General features: G+C 44.7%; 1 protein-coding gene across 1 annotated transcript; it reads left to right on the top strand.

Annotated features, from left to right (window-relative positions):
- The first annotated feature begins 21,939 nt into the window (after window positions 1–21,939).
- On the top strand, window positions 21,940–24,937 carry LOC123149990 (uncharacterized). The gene is made up of 2 exons (XM_044569786.1): window positions 21,940–22,662; window positions 22,986–24,937. Exons 1-2 carry the CDS (start codon window positions 21,970–21,972, stop codon window positions 24,708–24,710), a joined length of 2,418 nt encoding a protein of 805 aa, XP_044425721.1. The 5' UTR covers window positions 21,940–21,969; the 3' UTR covers window positions 24,711–24,937.
- The last annotated feature ends 1,989 nt before the right edge of the window (window positions 24,938–26,926 follow it).

The following is a 26,926-nucleotide window of genomic DNA, read 5'->3' as shown; positions in this document are numbered from 1 at the left end:
TGAGACATTCGATGTAATAAGTGTGTGATTGCTTCTCTGTTATAAATCCTTCAAGTACTATGTGTGTCAGCATTACCGATCCAGGGATGACACTGAAGCACAGAGACTTGACCATCTGAGGTCGGGTCGCTACAGTGTGGGTCATCCCAGAAGTAATGTCTTAAATCATAGAAAAACTTTTTCTTTTTGTTGGTATGTGAAACTAGGTGGTATAAATTTAGCAACAATGTAATTAGCATAATCAGCATACCATGGAGCAGTATGAGAAGCATTTATGACAGCTAATTGTTCATCAGGAAAGCTATCATCAATGGGTAGTGGGTCATCAAGAACATTCTCTAACCTAGACAAGTTGTCTGCAACAGGGTTCTCGGCTCCCTTTCTATCAATAATATGCAAATCAAATTCTTGTAGCAAGAGAACCCATCTAATAAGTCTAGGTTTAGCCTCTTTCTTTTCCATAAGATATTTAATAGCAGCATGATCAGTGTGAACAGTTACTTTAGAATCAACAATATAAGGTCTGAACTTATCGCAAGCAAATACAACTGCTAAAAATTCCTTTTCAGTAGTAGCATAATTTCTCTGGGCACTGTCTAGAGTTATACTAGCATATTGGATAACATTTAATTTCTTGTCAACTCTTTGTCCTAGAACAGCACCTACAGCATAATCGCTAGCATCACACATAATTTCAAAGGGTAAATTCTAATCAGGGGGCTGAACAATAGGTGCAGAAATCAAAGATTTCTTAAGTATTTCAAATGTTTCTACACAATCATCATCAAAGACAAAAGGAACATCTTTTTGTAAGAGAATAGTCAGAGGCCTGGAAATTTTCGAGAAGTCTTTAATGAACCTCCTATAAAAACCGGCATGACCAAGGAAACTTCTTATACCTTTAATGTCCTTAGGACACGGCATCTTCTCAATAGCATCAACTTTAGCTTTATCAACTTCAATACCTCTTTCAGAAATTTTATGCCCCAGGACAATGCCTTCATTAACCATAAAGTGGCACTTCTCCCAATTCAAAACAAGATTAGTTTCTTCACATCTCTGCAAAACTCGATCAAGGTTGCTTAAGCAATCATCAAAAGAAGTTCCATATACAAAAAAATCATCCATGGATACCTCAACAATCTTTTCACAGAAGTCAGAGAACATAGCAATCATACATCTTTGAAAGGTAGCAGGTGCATTACATAAACCAAAAGGCATATGTATATAAGCAAAGGTACCAAAAGGGCAAGTAAAGGTGGTCTTTTCCTGATCCTCTTTCGACACGGGTATTTGAGAGAAACCAGAATAACCATCTAGAAAGCAAAAATGTGTATGTTTAGATAATATTTCTAGCATTTGATCAATAAAAGGTAAAGGGTAATGATCCTTTTAGTAGCTTTATTTAATTTGTGGAAATCAATTATCATTCTATAACCTGTAACAATTCTTTGTGGGATCAATTCATCTTTATCATTAGGAACAACAGTAATAACTCCCTTCTTAGGGACACAATGGACAGGACTTACCCACTGACTATCAGCAACGGGATAAATTATACCTGCCTCCAGAAGCTTTAGTATTTCTTTTCTTACCACTTCATTCATTTTAGGATTTAACCGTCGTTGGTGATCAACAACCGGTTAAGCATCCTTTTCCAATTTTATTTTGTGCTGCCATAGAGTGGGACTAATGCCCTTCGGATCATCAAGAGTATATCCAATAGCAACACGGTGCTTCTTCAGAGTTTTCAATAATTTCTCTTCTTCCTGCTCTAAAAGGTTAGCACTAATAATAACAGGATATAACTTCTTTTCATCAAGATAAGCATATTTAAGAGTATCAGGTAATAGTTTAAGCTCAAACAAGGGATCGCCCTTGGGTGGAGGAGGATCCCCTAGGATTTCGATAGGCAAGTTGTGTTTCAAAATAGGTCCCTATTTGAATAATACTCCATGTATTTCCCTTCTTTCATTCAGAAACATAACATTTTCATGATCTAGCAAATATTGTTCTAAAGGATTATTAGGAGGCACGGCAATAGAAGCAAGACAAATTATTTCATCTTTACTAGGCAATTCTTTATCATGGGGTTGTCTACAAAATTTAGCAAAATTAAAATCATGAGACATATCCCCTAAACCAACAGAAACAATATCTTTTTTGCAGTCTATCTTAGCATTAACAGTATTCAAGAAGGGTCCACCAAATATAGTGGGACAAAAGTCATCTTGTGGGGAACCAAGAACAAGAAAATTAGCATGATATTTAACTTTCCCACACAAGACTTCAACATCTCTCACAATCCTAACCGGTGAAATGGTATCTCTATTGGCAAGCTTAATTGTAACATCAATACCTTCTAACTCGGCAAGTGCAATGTCATGCATAATTTCTTCATATAAAGAATGAGGTATTGCAATCGCACTAGCACCCATATCACATAAGCCATGATAACAATGATCTCCTATTTTAATAGAAATAACAGGCATGCCTACAACAGGTCTATGTTTATTTTTAGTATCGGGTCTAGCAATTCTAGCAGCTTCATCACAAAAGTAAATAACATGCCCATCAATATTATCGGCCAAGAGATCTTTAACCATAGCAATACTAGGCTCAACTTTAATTTGCTCAGAGGTTGTAGGTGTTCTAGTATTACTCTTACGAACCACAGTTGAAGCTTTAGCATGATTCTGCATTCTAACAGGGAAAGGTGGTTTCTCAATATAAGCGGTAGGAACAATAGGATCAACATTATAAGTGATAGTCTTTTCTTCAACTTTGATAGGTTCAACTACTTTTACTTCAATGGGAGGATGATATTTAAGCCACTTCTCCTTAGGGAGATCAACATGAGTAGCAAATGATTCACAAAAAGAAGCTACTATCTCAGAGTCAAGTCCATATTTAGTGCTAAATTCACAAAAAGCATCGGTATCCATAAAAGATTTAACACAATCGAACTTAGGTGTTATACCTGACTCCTTACCTTCTCGAGTTCCCAATCTTCAGAGTTGCGTTTAATTCTTTCCAATAAATCCCATTTGAATTCAATAGTCTTCATCACAAAAGAACCAGTACAAGAAGTATCGAGCATGGAGCGATTATTGAGAGAAAGCGGAGCATAAAAAAATTGAATAATAATTTCTCTTGAGAGCTCATGATTGGGCATGAATATAACACTGAGTTAAGCCTCCCCCAAGCTTGAGCGATGCTTTCTCCTTTGCGAGGCCAAATATTATATATATATATATATATATATATATATATATATATATATATATATATAATTGAACCAGATGCATAGGATAAAACTTCTGATGAAATTCCAATTTCAATTGGTTGTAGTTCCATGACCCAATATCATCACATAGCCTAAACCATGTCAATGCCTTTCCCTTCAAAGATAAAGGGAAGACCTTCTTCTTGATAAAATCCTCGGGCATACCTGCAAGCTTAAATAGTCCACAAACTTCATCCACATAGATTAAGTGCAAGTCAGGATGCAATGTTCCATCTCATGTAGAAGGATTAGCTAGAAGTTTCTCTATCATACCCGAAGGAATTTCAAAGTAAACATTTTCAGTAGGTTCAGTAGGTTGAGGAGGAACTCTTTGCTCTACTGGTCAGGGTGAAGATACCCCGAACAAGCCCCTCAAAGGATTACTTTCCATAGTAACAAGTGACAGTAAATTTCAGCACACTATATAATTTTTTCCTTACCAAATTCCACCTACCAAAGGCGCTTCACTCCCCGGCAACGGCGCCAGAAAAGAGTATTAATGACCCACAAGTATAGGGGATCTATCATAGTATTTTCGATAAGTAAGAGTGTCGAACCCAACGAGGAGCAGAAGGAAATGATAAGTAGTTTTTAGTAAGGTGTTCTCTGCAAGCACTGAAATTATCAGTAATAGATAGTTTTGTGATAAGGTAATTTGTAACGGGTAACAAGTAATAAAAGTAAATAAGGTGTAGCAAGATGGCCCAATCCTTTTTGTAGCAAAGGAAAAGCCTGGACAAATTCTTATATAAAGTAAAATGCTCCCGAGGACACATGGGAATTATCGTCAAGCTAGTCTTCATCATGCTCATATGATTCGCGTTCGTTACTTTGATAATTTGATATGTGGGTGGACCGGTGCTTGGGTACTGCCCTTGCTTGTACAAGCATCCCACTTATGATTAATCCCTCTTGCAAGCATCCGCAACTACAAAAGGAGTATTAAGGTAAACTTAACCATAGCATGAAACATATGGATCCAAATCAGCCCCTTACGAAGCAACGCATAAACTAGGGTTTAAGCTTCTGTCACTCTAGCAACCCATCATCTACTTATTACTTACCAACACCTTCCCCTAGGCCCAAATAATGGTGAAGTGTCATGTAGTTGACGTTCACATGACACCACTAGAGGAGAGACAACATACATCTCATCCAAATATCGAACGAATACCAAATTCACATGACTACTTATAGCAAGACTTATCCCATGTCCTCACGAACAAACGTAACTACTCACAAATCATATTCATGTTCATAATCAGAGGGGTATTAATATGCATAAAGGATCTGAACATATGATCTTCCAACAAGTAAACCAACTAGCATCAACTACAAGGAGTGATCAACACTACTAGCAACCCACAGGTACCAATCTGAGGTTTTGAGACAAAGATTAGATACAAGAGATGAACTAGGGTTTGAGATGAGATGGTGCTGGTGAAGATGTTGATGGAGATTGACCCCCTCCCGATGAGAGATGGTGATGACGATGTTAATGATTTCCCCCTCCCGGAGGGATGTTTCCCCGGCAGAACAGCTCCGCCGGAGCCCTAGATTGGTTCCGCCAAGGTTCCGCCTTGTGGTGGCGGAGTTTCGTCCCGAGAGCTTGCTTATGATTTTTTTCAGGGCAAAATACTTCATATAGCCAAAGATGGGCACCGGAGGCCTGCCAGGGGGCCCATGAAGCAGGGGGCGCGCCAAGGAGGGTAGGGCGCCCCCCCACCCTCGTGGATGGTGGGTGGCCCCCCCTCTTGTGCTTCCTTCGCCCAATATTTTTTATATATTCTAAAATTGACTTTCGTGAAGTTTTAGGCCTTTTGGAGTTGTGCAGAATAGGTCTCTAATATTTGCTCCTTTTCAAGCCCAGAATTCCAGTTGCCGACATTCTCCCTCTTCGTTCTAAACCTTGTAAAATAAGAGAGAATAGGCATAAGTATTGTGACATACTGTGTAATAACAGACCATAATGCAGTAAATATCAATATAAAAGCATGATGCAAAATGGACGTATCAGGTAGCTTCTCCTTCGTTCCTGTGTGCTAGACAATTTGGTGTAATGCACTCGGGAATGAAGGGAGGAGCTACCATCACCGATGATCGAATATATACACCACGTGAGCTGAGAGTTTTCAAGAAAAGAGTCGACAGACCGATAGTCAACCCGTGATGAATAATAATGATCTAAGTTAGTTTTCGTAGTACATATATTGAATTTTAAAGTTTAATCTTTGAAATATGAATATAGGAAATGTCTGATGATGACGATAGGATCCCAGAGTGCGACTACTTGCGGCGATGATCGGGGTCTGTGCAACAGGCCTCACCTGGTAGACGGTCGGCGCTTTAGTATTAAGCTCGACGAGACCTTCAATGTTGAAACGGTACGCAACGATAAGTCTTTTTTCGTAATTAAGCATGACTTCGGCTTCTTCAATGTGTAATTTTTGTCTTTTACAATTCGACTAACTTATCCCATGCCATGCAAGATGCTATGTCTTGGAGCATCTGAATTTCGAAGATCGTGAAAATATGGAGACAAAGATAGTTCATCTCAGGACTCATCATGGTTATGATTTTTCTGTAAAGCTATACAATTCGGAGAGCATATCCCATTTTGGTTGCTCCAATTGGGAAGTACTATGCAAGGCGTATGATTTTCAGGAGGGTATGCATGTCACCTTCGATCTTGATGATCCTGAAGATGACATCGACGAAGAGAATATGGACATTTGGGTCCTTATTGATACGCTTTCACTTCTACCTCTATGTGAGTTTCTCAAACATATTTATTAAGTAATTTATATTGTTTATTTCAAAATAGTTGACATCTTATTTCCATTGACAGCTTATTTTCATTCTTTAAAAAATGTACGGAAGATGGTAGATAGAACCTACTACACTGATGGCGCTGAATTAACTTATGAGGAGAAAGATCATCTTATCTCATTTATTATTGATGTTGAGAATTACAATATCAATTATGATACTCCTGCATATTATGGTCAATACGTGCCACTAGTGCATGTGTTGAACTATGGTAACATCCATGGAGATGGCATGGTAAGATTTTTTACTATTATGACACATGCGCATCTTTTGCATATATTCTTCTAAAGCTAAACTACATTGCTAACTATGATGATATTATTATGTTTCTCAACAGAAAATCACGAAGGATTGTGTGCCTGATCTGATGTTTCCAAAAGGTCGCCTCGATGTTATTAGCTTAGGGCCAAGTCTACCTAGGCTTCACCGTTGTTCATACCGGATTTCTAAAACCGATGAAGATATGACAATCAAAGAATGGAAAAAATGTATAAATAATCATAGGGAGCTATTTGGATGCAACATTGTGCGAAGCGCGAGAATTGGAGACAGGATAATCTCCATACTCCATAATGGAGCGTGAGGGGCTATCTTATTTTATGCTATTTTACCTTAGAGATGGTAGTTGGTCTTAGCTAATACTTATGATCATGTGCTAAAAACAATTAAGTAGGGTTGGTTAGATGACTATGATGATGATGAGTATGACTTGTTATTATGATAACGAGTAAAAGTTGTTAGATGACTATGATGATGAGTATGACTTGTTATATCATTATGAGCATGATCAGTTATATATATATAGGGTGGGTCTATTCTAATAACACCCTTAAGAGTCTTATTCTAATAACACCTGCTTATTCTGATAACACCCACCGACCCAAACACCCCGCACCGCCGGAACCCCACCGAATGGCAAAAACGAAAAAAACCACCCCAGCCGGCCGCCCCCACGCACCCCACCCCCACCGAACCCATATTCTTCCCACGATCAATCCCCACCCACCTATCCTCGATGCCCACGCCCCATCGCCACCACCCCCAATCCCTAGTCCCCACCCCCACGAGCATGGCGCTCCGGTGCGGCGCAGGATGCGGATCGGGATCGGGCCCCCTAGCGCCCCACTCCTCCTTCGTCTGCCCCTGCACCCCAACCTTCCTTCAACTCCGCCAGCAACCACGGTAGCCGCCGATGCGTCGCCGACCTGCCATGACCCACACGGAGTGCGCCCGGTCCCATATCCGCCGCCTCCCCGCTCAACTGGCTTCCTCCCTCTGGCCAACCGCCATGGCTGCCTCCATGGAAACCAGCGCCGCCACCTTCAACCACCGCTACCAGCTGCCTTCGGATCCGGTGCATCGGTGCCCCGGCCCGCCAACCACTGCGCCACGTACGCGGATCCGCCGGATCCCAGGCTCCGCTCCTTCCCCCAACATTCTCCTTCAATGGCGGTCAACCCGCGGCAACTAAACGGGCCCCTTCCCCAATGGTGGAGACGCGAAGCTTCTGCATTTTGTGGCAGGTGCGTGCTTGCAGTCCACCAGCGCGACAGCCCGATGGATGCACTCTGACCTCTGCCATCGACCTTCACGAGCGAGATGCGCGCGCCGGCGGGTAAACATAGCCCGCCCAACCTCTCACCCCACCCACGCCAGCGAGCAGGGAGGGGAGGGCCAGCAGCACGCACACGCCTCTTCCAATCCCATCCAAGCTCCGCCAACGACTTCCGGCGCCGCTACATCGTCAGGATCCAGCGTTAAACCTCCTGCGCGCGGCCAGACTGTGTTGGCCTAGAGCAGTCGCTGCTTGCACCTGTAGTACATCCAACGGTGCCGTGCAGTGCGGCCAACGACGATTTGCCGGACCACCAACGACGGCTTGCACACCCGTGTTGCCTTCGGGCTCCTCTTGCTCTTGCTACCTCTCGTCTTCAAGCTCCTCCGGCCCTGCCGGAAGTGCGTTGACATGTTCTTCCGGTGCTACCATATGTGTTCAGTTGGCAGGCCCGTGCAGCTCGGTTGCCACCCCCGTGCAGCTCGGTTGCCACGGCCGGCCTCCAAAGCCTCCCCCCAACCCTGACACTGGACGGCGCCGCCCCGCCATCCCTTCGCCGTGATGCACGTGAGATACACCACCCCAACGGCCGTCTCTCCTTCCACCGGCGATGGTCGTGGCAGTGCACTCGTCCCTCTCTTTCACTGGAGTTTGCTTTGCGTTGATCTTCCGGTTGAATTTGCATGGTTTTTTTAGTTAATTTTTTAAAAGGAAATCAATTCCTTTACATGAGGTGTGCAGTTTACTTGTGCATATTTCCATATAATTTTGCACTTACTCCTGCAGTGCACTCGATGCGGTCCGCTCTGACAGTGCCCGGAGTTTAGATGGGAGCTTGATGAGGTTCACATTCAAATGTACTACTCGACAGTGGTTCAGCAACTCATCCCGTGCAGCTCGGTTTGCACAGGCGTGCGGTTTGGTATATCACCCCGTGCAGCTTGGCTGTGGTGGCGTACAGTTTGTGCACGTTTTTTACTGCAAGTTGTGCATCATGCGGTTTGATCTGTAAAGGCGTTGACCATACAGTACTCAGATAATGTATGTCTCATGCAGTTCGGCAAACGTGTGAGTGCAGCTTGGCATGTAATTTCGGTGGGGGTTGCATTTTTTTGAATTTGTTGTGCCATGCGATGTGTGGTTGCTGGATTTACTACTTTTCGAAGTACTATTGGTTGTGTCTAGAGGTTCATTTCATCTTTCTCAAGCGGTTCATTTTGATGAAAGAAAAAAAGATAGGAAAAGAAACTAATGCAGTGCACTAGCCTCTACTCTGGAGTCCCGACGTGTTAACACAAAGAAGAAGAAATGGACAAAACAGAAGAATGCAGTGCACTTGGTTTGTCACTACAATCCCAAAACATGTTAATGAAAAACACTATCAGCAGTAACTCATGCGATTCAAAGAATAAAAAAAGATAGAAAAATGAAAACAAAAGTAATGTGGTTCAATTCTTATGGTATTTTGAGGTTCACTTATGCCCGATGTGAAGCGCACTTCACTTCTTCGTCTGAGAAAAATTTACGCCCGACAAAACAAATCATGAAGTTTGCTTGACTGTTCGATGCAGTGCATTCTTCTGTCTGATGACGTACACACGGAGATTTGGGTGTGTCGCGAAAAACTGAGTGTCTACGTTTCGGTATTTTGTTCGCGAAAAACAATGTGGTTCACTTTGATATATGTCGCGGCTCACTTGCCCTTGTCTTTGCGGTCCACTCTAGTTCATAAAAAAAGTTGAAAAAAAGATAACAAAACCAAAACTCGTTTGGGAAAATTTACGTCCCACAAAAAAATCATGCAGTGCACTTGTCGATATGATGAAGTGCGGTTTTTAGTCTGAAAGCAGTGCGGTTTTATTTCTGGTGCAGTACACACGACGATTTTGGGTCGCGAAAAAACAGTGTTCGCATTTCGTTGAAAATCAAAATTGCTGTTAAATCGTAAGGAATCAGAGAAAGTGTTCTACACGAAAAAGTTGCGTCCCGTCAATATCTATCCAACGGAGTGTAATTTGAACCATTTCGACAAGCGGTTCGAAAAAATTTGATGAAAAACGGCCGCTGCCTCTCGTCATCAGCCACACGATTTTCAAAATTAACTAAAAACCGTAAGGAATCTCCAAAACATTTCAACATATGAAAGTTGCGCCTTGTCCGTAGCTTTCCAACGGTGTATCATATGCTTCATTTGGACAAACGATTCAAAAACTGGAGAAAAAACAGTACCGAAAATTTTAAAAAATTTAAAAAGCAGAATTCCGCGATTTAGTAAATTTGAAACTGCTCTTAAATCGTAACGAATTAGAGAAAATAATAGATAAGTAAAAGATGCGCCTCGATGATATCTATCCAACGGTGTATCGTTTGCTTCATTCCGACGAGCGGTTTAGAAAAAAACGCGAAAAACGCTCGCTGCCACTCGTCATGGGCCGTACCATTTTCAAAACTGTTCTTAAACTGTGAGGAATCTTGAAAAGTGTTCGACATGGCGAAGTTGCGTATAATCCATAGCTTTCCAACGGTATATCATATGCCTCGTTCCAACAAACGGTTAAAAAACTAGAGCAAAAACAGTACCAAAAAAACACTGCGTACAGTTTTTTATGACACGAAGTTCACTAGTGTGTATTGCAGTGCTTTTGCTACAGAAAGTGCAGTGTGCCTGCGTTGAGCATGCAGTGCGAAAGTGTTATCAGAATAGCACTATTCTAATCATGGTATTAGAATAGTTCTTTGGATCACACCCCGCCTATATAGGGCCCGATGAGGATTTCCTGAACCCACTAAAAAAGCCCGAGCCTACCCCCGATCCTCTCAGCCTCCCACCTCCCCCGACTGATGCACACCACTCGTCCCAGATCGACTCGCCGCCCGCCCCGCCTGCACCCCGCCCCAACTGACGCCGCCGCCACCGCGCCGCTCGCACTCCGCCCCAACCTGCCCCACCGCAACCGGCGCCGCCGCCCCCGCGCTGCCCCAACCGGCGTCGCCGGGACCTAGCACCCCCACATGCCGCCGTTCACCTCCCTCGCGGCCACCTCCACTCCTCCCCAACGGCCGGCGCGTGACCCTCCTCCTCCACGGCCGGCGAGCTTCCTCCACCCTCTGATCCAGCTGCCGCAGGGCCCCGGGATCCCCGTGTGTTGTCGCTGGGCCATGGATCCCCGGGCGCTGCCGCGGCGTCCTGGATCCCGAGTGCCGTCGCCGGTCCCTGGATTCCATCCGCTGCCGCTCATCCAACGCCATGCGGAGGCTCCTCGTCCCGAGCTCTAAGCGGTCCCGGACTCCGACCACAATCCACCGGCATCGTTGGATCTCGGAGGTGCCTCCTCCTCCCCCTTGTGCTTCACAGCCGCCGGCGACCTACCTCACATGTCGGGTCGAGACTCCTCCCGCGAAGTGCTGAGCACAACCGTGAATAAAAATCACCCTCTTCCTTTCCTCATTCTGTGTACAGTGATGGTACTATTCTATTTATGAAGAATCACTGCATTTTGATTGATTTATGTTATAGTGTGTGTTTTGAAGTTCATGTTCTCAATATCGTGAAATTCAAAATACTGTAACTGAGAAAAGTTCAGAAAAATATTTCTGGTTCCTGGAAGTTCATACATTCTGTTCGTGGAAAAATTCGCGTAGTGCTTCAAAATGAGGTTCTCTGGTGCGTAAATCATGATCAGAGGAGAGGAAAAAAATAGTGGAATAAGACTTGTGTGAGATGAACAACGTTTGACAATACAGCTTTGTTGTTTCTTATTTTCTTATCAATGAGGTTTTGTCAAACTTTGAACAGAGGATTAGGTTGTTTTGGCTCTTCCCTGTTGGTATGTTTCTCTACCAAAAAAATGCTACACACTTGTGTGTCTAAGTTGAGCACGCATGTTAATTCGTGCGAAGGGAACCGTTGTTGCTGTGATGGTATACTATGAAGAAAATGTTAAAGCATGGTGCAAACTCCATATATTTACTCCTAACTAGAAACCTCATAATACATACTGTTGGTTAATTGTTTCATACTTTCATGTGCGTATACTTGTGCTCAAAATATTTTCTTTATAAATGCAAAAAATATTTCGTGCACGCATTGAAAAAAGATATGATCTTTCTTGTTCTACATGAAATCTTTCTTGTTCTACACTATACTATTGTACGTTTCTTCAAGACAGCAGGCTTGTATTGTTGTAGGTGACTTGTATAGTTGTATATACCCATACGATGTGCTTATACCATTTTTCCCCGATATTAAAATCAACCAACCTCCCGACGCCGACGGGACGCGACTCGCAGCCACAACTCCATCCGCTGCTACCAAAGCACCTCCACCAGCGTAATGCTTGCATGCGCGTACTAGCACATAGTGTTGTGTGTGCTATGAATTGGTGTTGCACTGTGCATGTATGTTCTCGTGTAATTTTTTGCTTTTCAAAATCACATTAAGTTCATGTTCCAGAAAATTCTAAGTTCGGAGGTATCACATACGAAAACATTTCATCCAAAAAAAGGACCTAGGCGGTTTCATCAAGAACAAAAAAATGCATAAAAGGTGTCCAAATGAAAAATCAAAAAGTTCCCAAAAGATACAACATATTAAATCCTTATAAAGTAGAAAAATTCTTAATTCTGTTTAGCAAGTTTAACTCCTTTTTAAAAATGGACTTTTCTTTTTTCTAAGCAGTTCACATTTAGAAAATTAAGCAGTTTAAAAATCAATAAATAAATGGATTTTCCCTCCTTTTTAAAAAACCTCAAGTTCAAAATTAACTAACAACAAAGTTCAAATGTTTATAAAAAAGGGAATGTAAAAAATGGGTCCATTTTATTTCCCTTGTTTCTAAAAATAAATACACAGAAGTTCCAAATAAAAAAGTGGAGAAGTTCCCAAACTACATAATGTGTGTTTTCATATGAGAAAAATAATAATAAAAAGGTTAAGTCCAAAATTTTGTTGCTAGAAGTTCAAGTGCTCGGCTCGAGAAAATTCAAAAATTCTTGTGAGAGAGATTGAACAAAAATACATGATGGAAGTTCAAGGTATAAATAGCGGGAAGTTTAACTACCACACGAAATGTGTTTTAGATAGGAATATAAGAATAGAAAACAAAAAGATTAAAAGGTTTGTTGCAAGAAGTTCACGTGCTCCTCCCAGTGAAGTTCACGATCTCTAGGGTGAGACGTCTGACATTCAATTACATGTAAAAAACAGGCAAAAAACGACGTTGTTTTTGCCATTTTTGAAACTACTCTCAAACGACAAAAATTTGTAATGTCTGTCTACATGAAAAAGATGCTCCTATTCATAAGCTTTCCAACGATATATTATATGCTATATTATGATGAATGGCGAGTATGAAGAACTGATCAACATGAAAAAGTTGTGTGTTTTCAACAGCTTTTCATCGCTATACCATTTGCTCAATTTCGATAAGTGGTTTGGGAGTTACGGACAAAAAACAGCACGTCAAAAAACAGAGTGAAGTTCAAAAAGAACTGCTCCAGAAGTTTAACCTCTTCCTGAAGTGCATTTTCGGAGACTCCTTTTTTCCGATGAAGGCAGAACGCATGATCTCAGAGTTCAGAGTGATAACTATCAGAAGTTCACGTACTACACGGTGTGCATTTTGTATTAAAAAAAGAATGGAAATGCAAAGCCTAAAGTTTTGTTGCTAGAAGTTCAAGTGCTCGTCCCGAGAAAGTTCAAAAATTCTTGTGAGAGAGGTTGAACAAAAATACATGACAGAAGTTCAAGGTGAAAAGAACAAGAAGTTCAACTACTGCAAGGAATGCATTCAGGTGAGAATAAAAGTACAGAAAAATAAAAGCTTAAAATGTTTTTTGAAATAAGTTCAAGTGCTTTGTCCGGGGAAGTTCAAAAATTCTTGAGAGAGAGGTTCACCGCATATTTCAATGTTCGAAAACACAAAAAAGAAATTTTTTGTGTTTAAAAATAATTCTCTCAATCCACAAAGAAGTTCAGTTATTATTTGGAACCAATTTGATTTCAAAAAAGAAAATAAAAAATCAAATTATAAAAATGGAAAAAGTTAATGTATTACATGGTGTGTGTTTAATATGAGAAAAATGAATAAAAAGGCAAGGTCCAATTTTTTGTTGTGATAAGTTCAAGTCCATGATCGGAGAAAGTTAAAAAAATTATTGTGAGAGAGGTTTGTACGAAAGGAATGTCATTTGTGTAATACTGATGAATGGATGAGAAAATTGCAAACAAAAATACATCACAGAAGTTCAACGTGAAAACAGCAGGAAGTTCAACTACTGCAATGAATGAATATCAGATGAAAAACTTTCAAAATTGTCGCGAGTATGAAAAAATGATCAACACGGGAAAGTTGCGTGCTTACAGCAGCTTTCCATTGGTATATCACTTGCTCAATTCGGGTGAGTGGATGGAGAGCTACGAGCAGTGGATGGAGAGCTATGAGCAAAAAAAACACGTGAAAAACAGAGTGAAGTTCAAGTAGACATGCCGAGAAGTTCATGTTCTTCACGCGGTGCATTTTCGAAGAATATGTTTCGCGATAAAGGCAGAACGAATGATCTCACCATTTTCAAAATTACTTGAAAACGGCCAGGATTCAGAGAAAACCATCAACATGAAAAAGTTTCGCATTTTCTGTAGCTTTTCAGCGGTATATTATTTGCCCCATTCCGATAAAGTTTGTAGAAATTACGGCAAAAATACGTTTTAACCATTTTCAAAACTGACATAAAACCGTAATGAACTAGGAGAAACAATATATACAAAAAAGTTTTGCATTTCTTCAAGCTTTCCAACGCCATGTCATTTGCTGCATTTGGACGTACGGTTAAAAAATTAGCTCGAAAATACAAACTCGGTGGAACTTGTACCGTTTTCTAAATTACTTTTAAACCATTGAAAATTAGAAAAAAAAACTTTTAACATAAAAATAGCGCATTTTCATAAGCTTTCCAACACCATATTATTTTCCTCAATTGGATTAGCCGTTTAGAAATGGCATCGAAAATACGAACTCAGGTGTTCGGTTTGCAAAATTTTACGATTTTCCGAATTACTCTTTAACCGTAGGGAATTAGAGAAAACATTGAACATGTGGAAGGAGCTGTTTTGCAGTATCTTTCCAACGCCATATTATTTGCCTCATTCCGATAAACGGTTTAAAAATGCGATCGAAAATACGATTCACGTTTTTTGTATGAAGAAAAAACGGTTTTCAAAACTGCTCTTAAACCGCTTACATTTTGCCAAAAATTTAACTTGGGTCTTGATACTGATGTCCATAGCTATCCAACGGTATATCGCAAGCCCCATTTGGACACCTTTTAGCTGAAGTTCAACCTAGTACTCGGGGAAGGTCAGGCGCGTTACTCGGGAAGTTCATGTTGTGATCAGAATATTGTTCTGATCCCGTGATCAGAATAGTGTTTATGTATGTGTGTGTGTGTGTGTGTGTGTGTGTGTATCAGTGGGTGAAATATACATGGATTAGATTCAAGTGGAGGCAACACATGGTGCAGATCGAAAGTACTACTAATCCAAACTTGATCATACTAATCCAAACTAAAGTGATCAAGTTTGTATTAGTAGTACTTTGGATATGCACCATGTTGCCTCCACTTGAATCTAATCCATGTCCCTTTCACCCACTGAAATAATAACTCATCATGATCATAAAATCATATGATGAGACTACTATAAACCAGTACAAATATAGCAGCAACATACAGTAGAAAAAATAGCAAACTTTACCAGTAGCGCTGGTAGCCCACTAGGCGCTACTGCTAAGGAGGTGTAGTAGTAGCGCTAGGTGGAAAAAGAAGTTGCTGCTAGGAAGGTGTAGTAGTACCGCCGGGAGGGAAAACACGCTATATAGCGTCGTATCAGTAGCACCCTCCCCGCCGCACTACTATGCCTTCAATCCACACTACTTCTAGGCTTTTCCCTAGTAGTGTATCCTACAACCGACTTTTCCTCTTTCTCTCATCTTCTCTCCCCTCCAACTAAGAAAAATATGATGTGACATCTCTTATAACCCATCTATATCAAAAGTGCATTTGAATGGATGCCCAGTCCACTACTGTGTTAAGGTTTCGTGGAAAAAATACTAGATTAGCAAACTGAGTTTTTGAATCTTTAAATATTGTAAAAAATCCATGGAGCTGAGCTCAGCTTGACTCTGCTCAATCCAAACGTTCCTTTAGAGCATCTGGGCACCCCAAACCCTCCTCAAACGACTGGGCGGGCTACCCGGTCACTAACCGGTCAGGATTTTTTGAACCAGACAACCCCCTCAAACGGGCCTCAAACACCCGGGCTAACCGGCACCCCTCATATCCAGCCCAAATATGGGGTGGATATGGGGCGCCCGGGCACACCCGCCACGTTAGACCCGTCCACGTTGGCCCACCCAACCCCACATATATTCGTCCAAATTCACACGCCGGACCAACTCCTAGCCACTTCACTCCATTCCCCTCCATCACCCGAGCTCTCCTCCGGCGGTTTCTGGCCGTCTCCAGCATGGCAGGCAGCGGATCTAACTCCGACTAGTCTGGATCCATCGACTGGGGTGTCATCCCGTGCGGGGTGAAGGAGCCAATGGTGGTCCGCATTGCAATCCACCGCTCCCGGGAGGACAGCGCCCGGTCGACGAATGGCCAGATCTTTACGCCGCAACTCCATATCATCGGCTAAACAGGCGCTCGGGTCCTCTGTGGCTGGATCATCACGGTCCCTGCAGCTGAAACCCCTCTCCTTCCCCATCACCTGTCGGGCAGACTATGAGTCCTACCGGGAATGGGCGGCCCACTGTGGGAAGGAGAGGATAAGGGTTGCCGAGGCCCGTATCGCGACGGATATGGCTGCGGCGGAGGCGCAGGCGGACGCAGAGGAGGAAGTCATCCGCGCCCGCATTGTGAAGAAACAGCAGTGGAGGAACACGCACGCACTCGCCCGAGAGCATAGTCGGACAGTCTGTACCATGGCCGGACTGCCGCCGAAGGAGCAGAAGGACAGCTCTGGCGAGGACAGCTCCGGCGATGAGTAGATCCTTCTCGATCCCTACTGCGTCTTTGACCGGTACTTCCGCGAGAAGGACGGCAAGGGCGTTGGGAACGGCAAGGGCAGCCGTGGATGATTTCAACCATAGCCAAACATGCCAAAATTGGATAGTCCGATGCCATGTTTAGTTAGTAGTGGTGGAGTAGTCGGACGATGTGTGTGCATCGACGTAGTTGCATGAGTTTGTATGGATTTGAGATATGATAATTGAGGTGTCCGGACATGGATTACATTATTTGAGGGGTGTCCGGGCGTTTGAGGGGCCGGATTTGCCAATCGCGGTTGTAGATGCTCTTAGCCATATTTCTCGATAAATCTATTCAAAGCAATTAGATATATTTACTGGAGTGTGGTTTTTATTACTCAAACCTGTTTACGGATGTTGGTTATTTGTGCAATACGGTAAATTTACCTGTTTTTGCATAGTTATTCTGGAGTGTTTGGAAGTGGTTGGGGTAACGATAGTTCTGTCGAATGGCATTGTTGAGGGAACGTCAGCGCATTATTTCTATAGCTGAGTACCCGTGCGTTGCCACGGAAGAACGAACATAGACATATAGGGACATTGATATAGAATATTATTAATATTTACAATGGGTATGTATGTCATATGCGGCTTATGACTATTGAGATAGATATCGTTTTGGAGCATGTCTTCACTGTTAAAGATGGTCTTGTCTCAATGCTCTCATGTCGTTGCTGACCTTGTGCGCATGGTGAGCTCTCATTTATTTCCTCTCTTTAGCCCTCTCTCTTGTGCCCTCCTGTCCGGTCTTGTCTAGCAGTTTCCACTGCGGAACTATATTTCTAGATGCCCCGGAACCCTCGGCCCACCGTGAATCATTGTGGCCTCGCTCCATCGTGCTTTCTCGCCCACGGCTAGGTTTTCCAAGGTGACCATTGTGCGTGTTTTCTAGTTGCGCCATCATGTCACGCTTGTCATCGGCGTTTAAAGGAGACCAATTATGAAATAGATTAGTAGTGATTAGCGCCCAACATGCATGAAATTTGCCGCCGCAACTTAACAATCAGCAACTTCTTTATATCTTCTCCCTTGTGACCCAATCATTGAGTTAATGTTTCCTCTTTGTCGCATGTCTCCATCCTTGTGCCTACAAGAATTGGGAAAGTGTCGGGTGCTCTCGTAGCCCACATGATCCCATGCTAGGAAACAGATGGATCGATGGATGTGTGCTGCAACGGTTAGCTTCCAAGCATGTTGAATTGGATGCAATAATATGACTACTTGAGGGTTTTTTCTGCAATGTTTCGCAAGCTTTCTCTGCCATGGTTGGTGCCCCTGTAGAATGGGAGCATATGAGCTACGGGAGGACCTCGCATTTTCCCTGCAGGAATACCCTTGGCTCCACCAAACATAACACCATTACATGCTTTCTCTTTTGCTTTGTTTCCGCCCAGTGTTGGTATTTTTTTTAATGACCAGGTGTAGGTGTCGATGTGTCATTGTTTTCCCAATTTGTTGACCCAATATTTACAAACTCAGAGGAAACAAAACATGATGCATTAAACGGCTCTGCATAATCACGGGGGACATGCTTCATCTCTTAAAAGACCTTGTTTTAGCTCCAACCTCTAATTATTCCCCCTAGGTTTTTATGTAATCATTTCCTCCCTAGCCTTTTCTATCCTTTTTTACTCCTAGTAATGTATTTCCTGTCCTGTTCGCCCTGGTTCACGCATGAGTGATCTCTCGCTAAATACTATGGCCAAAACATTAGAGTATGAGTGATCTCTCCCTAAGTCCAATGGTCAAAACAATAGTGTACGCATGAAGAGCATGGGTATGTAGGACAGTTGTCTAGTTAAGAGGCCCGGTATTTATGTATTATTATGCTCTTCATGCAGTTAAATCAAAGTCTTGTGTTTGCAAAAGCTGTGAAAGCTAATCATGACAGACAAATAAACTCCATTGCGCAATGTATTGCTGTATTTCGAGATTTGGGCAAAGTGCGTTCAATGTCACTTTGGCAACCACGATTTGGGCAAAGTGCGTTCTATGTCACTTCGGCAACCAAAACCTTCAGTTGTTTTTGGGGCACCACAGCCTTAAATACAAAATTGATCCATTCATTTCTAAAGAAAAAGGTACTGTATCATCTTCTGCGTGGTGTTCTCAAATCCCAAACAAAAATCAGATATGAACACTTGTGCATATCCCATATTGCATTTGTCTTTACATAATAAATAAACACCATCTGTTCATTTGAACCATGAATAAACCAAATTTGTTCAAGTATAAATGTAGCATCAGACTGGTTAAGTTCAGTCGCCATATCCTTTTTTTCCATGCTAGAATCTCAAACGTTGGAATCGTTATTCGGGGTTTTATTGAGGGGGTCTTCTGGGTGGAGTGTTGGACGGCACAAAGGTTGATGTTGCCAGCCCACGTTCAAGTCTCTCATCTCCTATAAGAATAAGACAGGGGGAAGTCTCCCCTCTATTCCCATTCTTTTTTTATTCAAGGTTTTATTCACTCCAAAGAATATATATGTAATACAAGCTTCCCAAAATGACATCACCTTCAAGACAGGTGGTTGCACCAGCCTGCCTACCGACTGGCAGTAGCAGGTAACACTACTGCTGCTAGAAGTTTGTGCATCACAATCACCAATACAATCGTAAGAAAAAGCATTGGGAGTATACATCTTTGATCAGTTGACATATACTCTGATACAGCCACAACATACAGAATGACCCGGTTAGAGAAGATATAAACCAAGGAACAGGTTAATAGTATCGGCATAGGAAATAAATATTATAGAATTGGAAGACAATATTATGCTTCAGAAGCAATTCAAGCTATGATTTTTGATTCCACATACATGCCAGCATTATCAATTTAGAATAACTACAAGTTCTAATTTTAGAGCAGACCTGAAGACCCTCATGGCTGATGTAGTTGGTTATACTCATGCAGTCATGCTTTGACCATCTGTAGCATCATGGAGAAAAGAAAAAATAAGCCAGATCCTTAGCGGTACAATACTCCGAGATGTGAATTTTGTTAGAACAGGTTGCCTTAGTACGCAAGATACAAACTGAACATAGATGGCAATACACATACATGAAATTGTCCATGGGCATGCTCCTCGTAATCTGTTGGAATTAAACTGAAAATAAGAAATCATTCATGAATATGCACAGGAATCTAGAAGACAGTTGAGTAGTATAAAAGGTGTAAGCACACAAGAGAAGGGCAGAGAGGTAGGAGCACAACACATGAATTGAACAATATATATTTAGCCACAATTATGCAATCACGTAGGTTCCTAGATTCAGATAACATTCAGAAAAAACAGTAGGTGTTAACTCAACAAGTCAAAGAATCGCCTGATAGACGGGGCTACAGTTACAAAGACAAGTAGGGGTATATGTATCCTTTCAATAAAAAAAGACAAGTATATGTATCTACACAGTGCATCTCAAAGCTAACAACTTGACAGAGAAACAAATGCCAGTACGAGAGACTTAGGAAGGAACAATCAACAATATGCACTTCTCGGCAGAGAAAAAAAATCGACAGGCAGGGAACCTATCAAAGGCAGCACAAACAAATGAACAAACACCTAGTGTGCATGCTATGCCACAACCAGAGTAAGGCGGACGATCAATCATCGCCTTAAGCAAGCCGAGGTCCTCGAAGAAGGCGTCCAAGATGTCTGTTATCACCAGCCTGCAACCGAGATACAGTACGGTGCACCAGTCAATGACGTTCATGTGCAGATTGTGGTAGAATAGAGTTAAGAAGAAGATGGGATTTACGAAGAGAGCCTTACAAGTGCAGACATCCAATCTTGAGGAACTACGCCGGCATGGTCGCATGTACCACAGAGCTCGATGCCGCGCAGGGCTCGTCGATGCAGCAGGGCTCGTCCTGCGAACTCATCGGTGCCGCAACCATAGTTAGTGCCACCCTCTCCTATCGCCATGTGCATGACCGCCGTGAAGGCGTGCCGTCGGCGTCATGGCCAGGGCGCTATCAGGATCGGCGTCTTTGTGCTTGAGACCACCACGCCTTGACTACTTCGGCTCCCAGAGTGAGGCCATCGGAGCTCGGGGTGCAGGGGAGAAGAGCCGCCGCGGGCGGCGGCTCCTCCTACACCGGAGACCCCAATCACGTCAGGAGTGTTGGGGGCTTGGGGCGGCGATTTTTCTCGGCCGAGATGTGGAAGTGGGGGCGAGGGGGTTGGGGGAGATTGGGCGTGGTATGTGTCGTGGGTGCCACAGGGGCGGTTGTTTCGATCTCCCCCATTGTCCTTTTTTTTCTTTTTTCGACGGGAGTAAAGGGTTGCTGCGGGCGTGGCCCTCGCACGAAGGTTGACGTACAAAGGGAGGTGGGGAGGCGGGGGAATCGAACGAGATGGTCGAACCATCACGACGTTCGATCCCCTTTTAATAGTAGAGATCGTCATGTCCATCTTAAAGAGGAGGATAAGCCTTTTTTTAAATAACAAAACTTCAGATCTATTCATCAATTATCATGAAGGTACAAAGAACACTAGAAGTAACAAAAAATTACTTGCAGGTCTGCAGACAACCTAGCGACGACTAAGAGCACTAGAACAAGCCAAAGGCGCGCCACCGTTATCGCCACTCCCTTACCGGAGCCGAGCAAACCTTAATATAGTAGACAATTGAAACGTCGTCGTGCAAAGGCCCCACATGACCGATGAATCAAAACAACAACCATTGCCGATATAGAGAATCGTAAAACAAAAAGCAAACATGTAAACATACCAATGCAGATGAGCTAACACCGGATCCAGATAGATCCACCAAAAACGAACGTTGACCAAATGCTACGGCATCTGCCAGGGAGACATATCCACACACCCTCTGTCAATGACGCTGGGCAAGGAGCGGCACATGAAGAACATTATTCCATCTTTAGAGAGCCGTCGTCGCCTCGCCTCGCCTTGCGGGAAGAAAGAAGAATTGTTACCGTGCGAGAGACAAAAGCAGGTATGCTATTGCTATGGTATCAGGAGCAACGGCAGGCAATGATGTCACGCACATTACGTAGCTGATCTAGCTTTCGATCGACAGAACCAAAACCTTGCCATTAGAGCACGCGATGTCCATCAGAAGTATTCTCGCGTGCATGCAACGTCATAAGCTTTTTGCATCGCGCTAGCCAACTACAAAAGCTTGAGCTGCATGCATATATGCGTTCGTCCATGCACGCTACGGATGCACGGTGATAAGGCATAGAGCACGATGATCAGCGTCGCGCCCAACTCTACCGGCGGCTATCTCCTGCACCGTTTCTGCGACCCCAACACATCGGCGAGCGTCGACAAGTACGTGCGCAACATCACAGACTCTTACACCGACACGAGCAATGAGTCGTCCATGGTGGCCGCCTCCGTCATCATGTTCGCCCTCGCCGGCATCTTCTTCAACCTCAACCTCTTCAGCCGCTTCTCCGACGTCAGCGCCATCCTCGACCCCAAGGTCCGGGTCTTCCTCTCCTCCTTGCTCTCCCTCTTCCTCCCCGTCATGTCCTACCTCTTCTCCGAGGCCAAGAACGCCGGCAAGGTGGCCGCCGCCGCGGGGGTCGGCCACCGTGAGGAGCCAGACCTCTCGCTGCAGGCAGGCTTGATCCTCCTCTGGATGCTCCTCGTGGAGCTCCTCCGCAAGAAGGTGGACGAGATCCGCATGCGCGGCTACTCCGGCACCATCCAGCGTGCCGGCCGCGTCGTCTGGCTCGGCAGCCTCGTCTTCTTCAACCTCAAGAGAGTCGGCCGCAAGGCCGTGTTCGGCATCTTTTGGGTGCTCTGCGCCACCAAGGTGGTGCAGAGGATCGCCTTCACAGAGGTCGGCAAGCGATCCTACGCACACGGCAAGAACACGCGTCTCATCACCTCCTACATGTCACAAATACTGCAGCCAGGTCGACCACAGCCACAGGTATATTACTATTAAGTCCCCTGATATTTTTAGGTTAGTCAGTTTTCCAGGCAATTAGTTTTTTTATAATCAAATTCTAGGCCATTAGATTAAGATCCCCACGGTCCTCCTTTTTCCTCTTCCAACATTTCACCTCCCACAAAATCAACTTACATCAAATTAAAAATTTATAGTCAACTTATGTACTACTCAAATTTGAACTAAAACCACAACATTTATTGTGGGACAGAGAAGTAATTAAACTGCATGGGCTAGTCAGTAACTAAAAACGTTCACAATGCACGTGCTTTAACGCTCGCTCTTCACATTATTACCAACAACAGGATCAGCAAGAGCACCAACAGCACCATTCCCCGTCGACCCATGTCCTCGACGTTGAGGACGTTGAGCACCGGGCGGCTGCCGGAAATAACCAAGGTGGTGGCGGCGAGGCCATGTTGAAGAGGTGCAAGTTCATCGTCATGGGTGAAGAAGACCTGGTTATAGAACCAACTGCTGATGGCTACAAGCTGAAGGATATATCCCACAACGACACCGTCCTCACCGTTGGAAAAATCTGGGATCATGCCTATTCCAACCTCGAGGAACGCCTACGGTTGCGACTCAGGAGGCTGTGCCTCTCCTTCGCGCTCTTCAAGCTGCTACGGAGGAGGTTCGAGCACCTGCCGCTGGTGACCAAGGAAGAGACTCGTGAGTGCCGTGACCTACTCTTCGACGGAGTCTACCATGACAAGTCAGAGAAGGCGGCGGTGGAGCTATTCCAGATGATGAACGATGAGGTGAACTTCCTGTGCGAGTACTACCACTCCGTCATCCCCGTCGTCCTCGCGAGCCCTTTCTTCTTACTTGCCAACTACTTCCTGCTTCCCGTGGTGGTGCTTGGCTTGCGCCTTATGACTGTCGTGCTCTGCGGCTTCGGCGATGCGGGCTTCGCCTTTTCCAGCATCACGACGGACAACTTCGCCATAAAGTCCGGCGTCGTCAACACCACCATGTGCCTCCTAATCAAGTCCATCTCCTCGCCGTCGGCCTTCTTCACGACGGTGGACTTTGCCATCACCTTCCTCCTCTTGGCCATCTTCTTCTACGAGGAGATGTGGGAGTTCATCGTCTTCCTCCTCTCAAACTGGTTCATGGTGTCACTGGTCCACAACTACGTGACAAAGCAGTGGTGGCGTGATAGCAAGATGTTCAGGAGCTCTGTCCACCGCATCATATGGTTGCGGAAAAAGATGAGCCAGCCCATCCTTGGCTTCAAGCAGTTCTCACTGCTGAACCTCCGGTGGCCGCTCGTCCTCGGCCTGCCATCCATGTTCTCTCTGGTGCTCGAGACGGCGCCCGTGCCAAAAGGCGCCAAACACGCCATCATGGAATCGCTTGTGAAGCACATCCATGATGGCACTGATCTCAACAATGGAAGCTCTGTTCTTGTCAACAGAGAAGACCTCTTGCCGGCGTGTCGGAGCGATAGCCTCGCGGAGGTCATCCTCACCTGGCACGTCGCTACCACCATCATGGAGGCCAAGTACTCTCCTGGCAAGGGAAAGCAGAGCAAGGCTTCCCAGTACCACATGGTGGCGACGAGGCTGTCCAAGTACTGCGCCTACCTGGTGGCCTTCCACCCCGAACTACTCCCCGACAACCAGGAAAAGTCAGAGCGCGTCTTCGAGGCCGCCAAGGAGGAGCTCAAGGCCACTCTCAAATGCGCCCCCTACTACCTCTTGCGTTGGCGCTCGAGGGTCAACGAGGTCATGGCGGCCCCCAACAGGGAGGCGACTGCGGCCTGGAAAGACGGCAAGGTGGTCCACAATGGCACGAAGCTGGGGAATATGCTGAGGGAGGAACCTACGAGGGACGGCGACAGCCAGCGGGAGCAGACGTGGAAGCTGCTTGCCGACCTATGGACGGAACTCCTCGTATACATAGCGCCGTCGAGCGATGAGGAGCGCGTGATGGGGCACGAGAGTGTGCTGGTGCAGGGCGGCGAGTTCATCACCGTGCTTTGGGCCTTGACCACCCACACTGGAATAACCCGCCCGGAAAAGTAGTATGGATGTCTTTGATGCGTGTGCGTTTTGGCCTATGTGGCTTCATATTGCATTGCTTGCTTGCTTGCATTTTTCTCTTTTGATTAAGTTGTTTATTTCTAAGCAGATTGAGAACTTTTTATTTGTATTAATATTGTCCATGAACTGTTTGAGATCTTCCTATTGATAGGTTGTCCAGAATGTTTTTACATTCGAATCATTGCAAGCCTTTGCGCCAGTTATTGTGCCAGTAAGTTAAAAAAATGGTTATCGAACCAGTGCTTAAGCACCCCATTCTCGTGGGCCGGCCTAACATGCGAGCTGCTTGCCTGCTCGGTCGCCCCCGCTTCGTTCGCTCGGTTGATGGTGAACCAGTTGGCATTGATTTTTTTTTTACTAGCAAACATGACCATGCATTGCAATGGAAGAAAAAAATTACCCCACATATATAATAAGCATTTCAAAAATACCCCGTATAAAGAAGGTATTAATTAAGGTTGCACCCAACACATAATTTTAAAAATGATTAACTTGCAAGATATTAACATGTTCATCTACACATTTTTTCTGAGGGATTACTATATATGTCATGTCAGATTTAGAGTAGGGTTTGAAACATATGAATATTTTAAAAAAGTATTTGATCTACTTGAATGAAATAAAAAGGAAAGGTCAAACAGAGAGTAATTGGGCCAAAATTACAATTATACTATATTCTACACCCACCAGAAAATTCAGAGAGAAAAAGGAAATTAAAAAGTGAAGTAGGTGGGATCGAATATACAATCTCCCCAGTGAGAGGCCAAGGCAGGAGCCAATGGGTGCCTGCGTGGTCATGATACAATATAGGATCACTTTCTGTTAAGGCATTCCAAAGGCGATCCGCAAATTTCCTTCCGCATCCGTTCAAGGATAAGAGGGATTAGTCCGTGGATAGGATGTGGGGGGCCGCCATACAATACTGTTTGCATACATTTCAAACATTTCTTCAACAGACCATATGAAGTTCAACATGGAGGGTTTTCATATAAACTGGACGAAATTCGTTCATTTTGGACATATTTTGACTAAACTAGGTAAAACTATGTACATGTCTGGTCACGCGGAGCTCCATTTCCATCACATGGATACAGTACACTAGTCTACAGTCGGCCGCACGAAGCTCCATTCAAACGACACGAATACAGTACAGTAGCCTACGGTCGGCTGTGGCAGATCCCTTCGTCTTTCTCAAGTACGGCAACCCGCTCGTCGGACTGTCGTGAGCCTCAGAAGTATATTCTTCCCCATATTATGTCTAGCTGCACCGCTCATGGGAGTCGCAAAGGGGGTGCTTTAGGGAGTAGAAGGGGGGAGGGGGGGGGGGTTCCGTTTCCGTGAAGCCGAGGCAGGGGTCGACGATGACGACGGACGCCTCCGCCCAATAAACCCGGCCACTGTCTCTCGGTGGCCGCAACCGCCACAGACAGCAGCCCGGATTCACACCAGCAGCCATGGGTGCCTGCGCCAGCAAATGCAAGATCGTCTAGGGCGAGGCCCCCCAGGTCCACGAGGGCCCCGCCGAGCAGACACCCAAGGTTGCACCCGACACCACAGTCTCCTCCGCTGATCAGGTGACAAAACATATCCACCATAAATTAACCAGCATTTGGTAGCTCTCAATTATTTCTTCCTGCACAACGACATGATGGATGCCGCGTTTGTTTACGTAGGTTGCGGCAGATCAGACACTAGAGAAGGTGTGGAGGAGGAAGCCAGCAGCGGTACCGGCGCCGGAGTTGCCCACTGACACCGTCGTCGCCAAGGAGAAGGTTGAAGCGGCAACGACCCCCGAGCCAGCGATAGACTGTTGGGCTACTAAGCCGCGGCGACGCACCGGACGCGACCAGCGCATGTATGGGCGCGAGCTGGCCGGGTCGGGAGCGTCGGGACCGCGGGTGTGCGTCAGTGCGTGCGTGTGTGCGTGCGTGGGTAGCGTTTAGGCGTGCGTGTGCATGTACACGGGACGCGTCGTACTAGGCTTGGACTGTTGGTGAGCCATGCGGGGAGCTCGTGCACGATCTGTTAGAGGGCCGCCGTGAGCTGCGCGTTGGAGCGCGTCGCTGCCACGAGCGAGACAGACGGATCGTGGGCGTGGGGGAGCAGGAGCATGGGTGCATGTGTGCATGTGTGCCCAGTCACTGAGCCTGGGTATAAAACTCCGCACGGTGACGTTGTAACGGGGGCGCGGCTCGAGT

Source organism: Triticum aestivum, chromosome 7A (assembly GCF_018294505.1).
Source record: "Triticum aestivum cultivar Chinese Spring chromosome 7A, IWGSC CS RefSeq v2.1, whole genome shotgun sequence".
Classification (NCBI taxonomy): Eukaryota; Viridiplantae; Streptophyta; class Magnoliopsida; order Poales; family Poaceae; genus Triticum; species Triticum aestivum.
This window is presented reverse-complemented; position numbering and strand designations above follow the sequence as displayed.

Bases quoted from the DNA above. Each gene is read 5' to 3' on its own strand.
- LOC123149990 (XM_044569786.1), top strand. From the start codon at position 21,970: ATGATCAGCGTCGCGCCCAACTCTACCGGCGGCTATCTCCTGCACCGT. The intron at 22,663-22,985 runs GTATATTACTAT...TACCAACAACAG, and splicing joins CAGGTCGACCACAGCCACAG to GATCAGCAAGAGCACCAACA.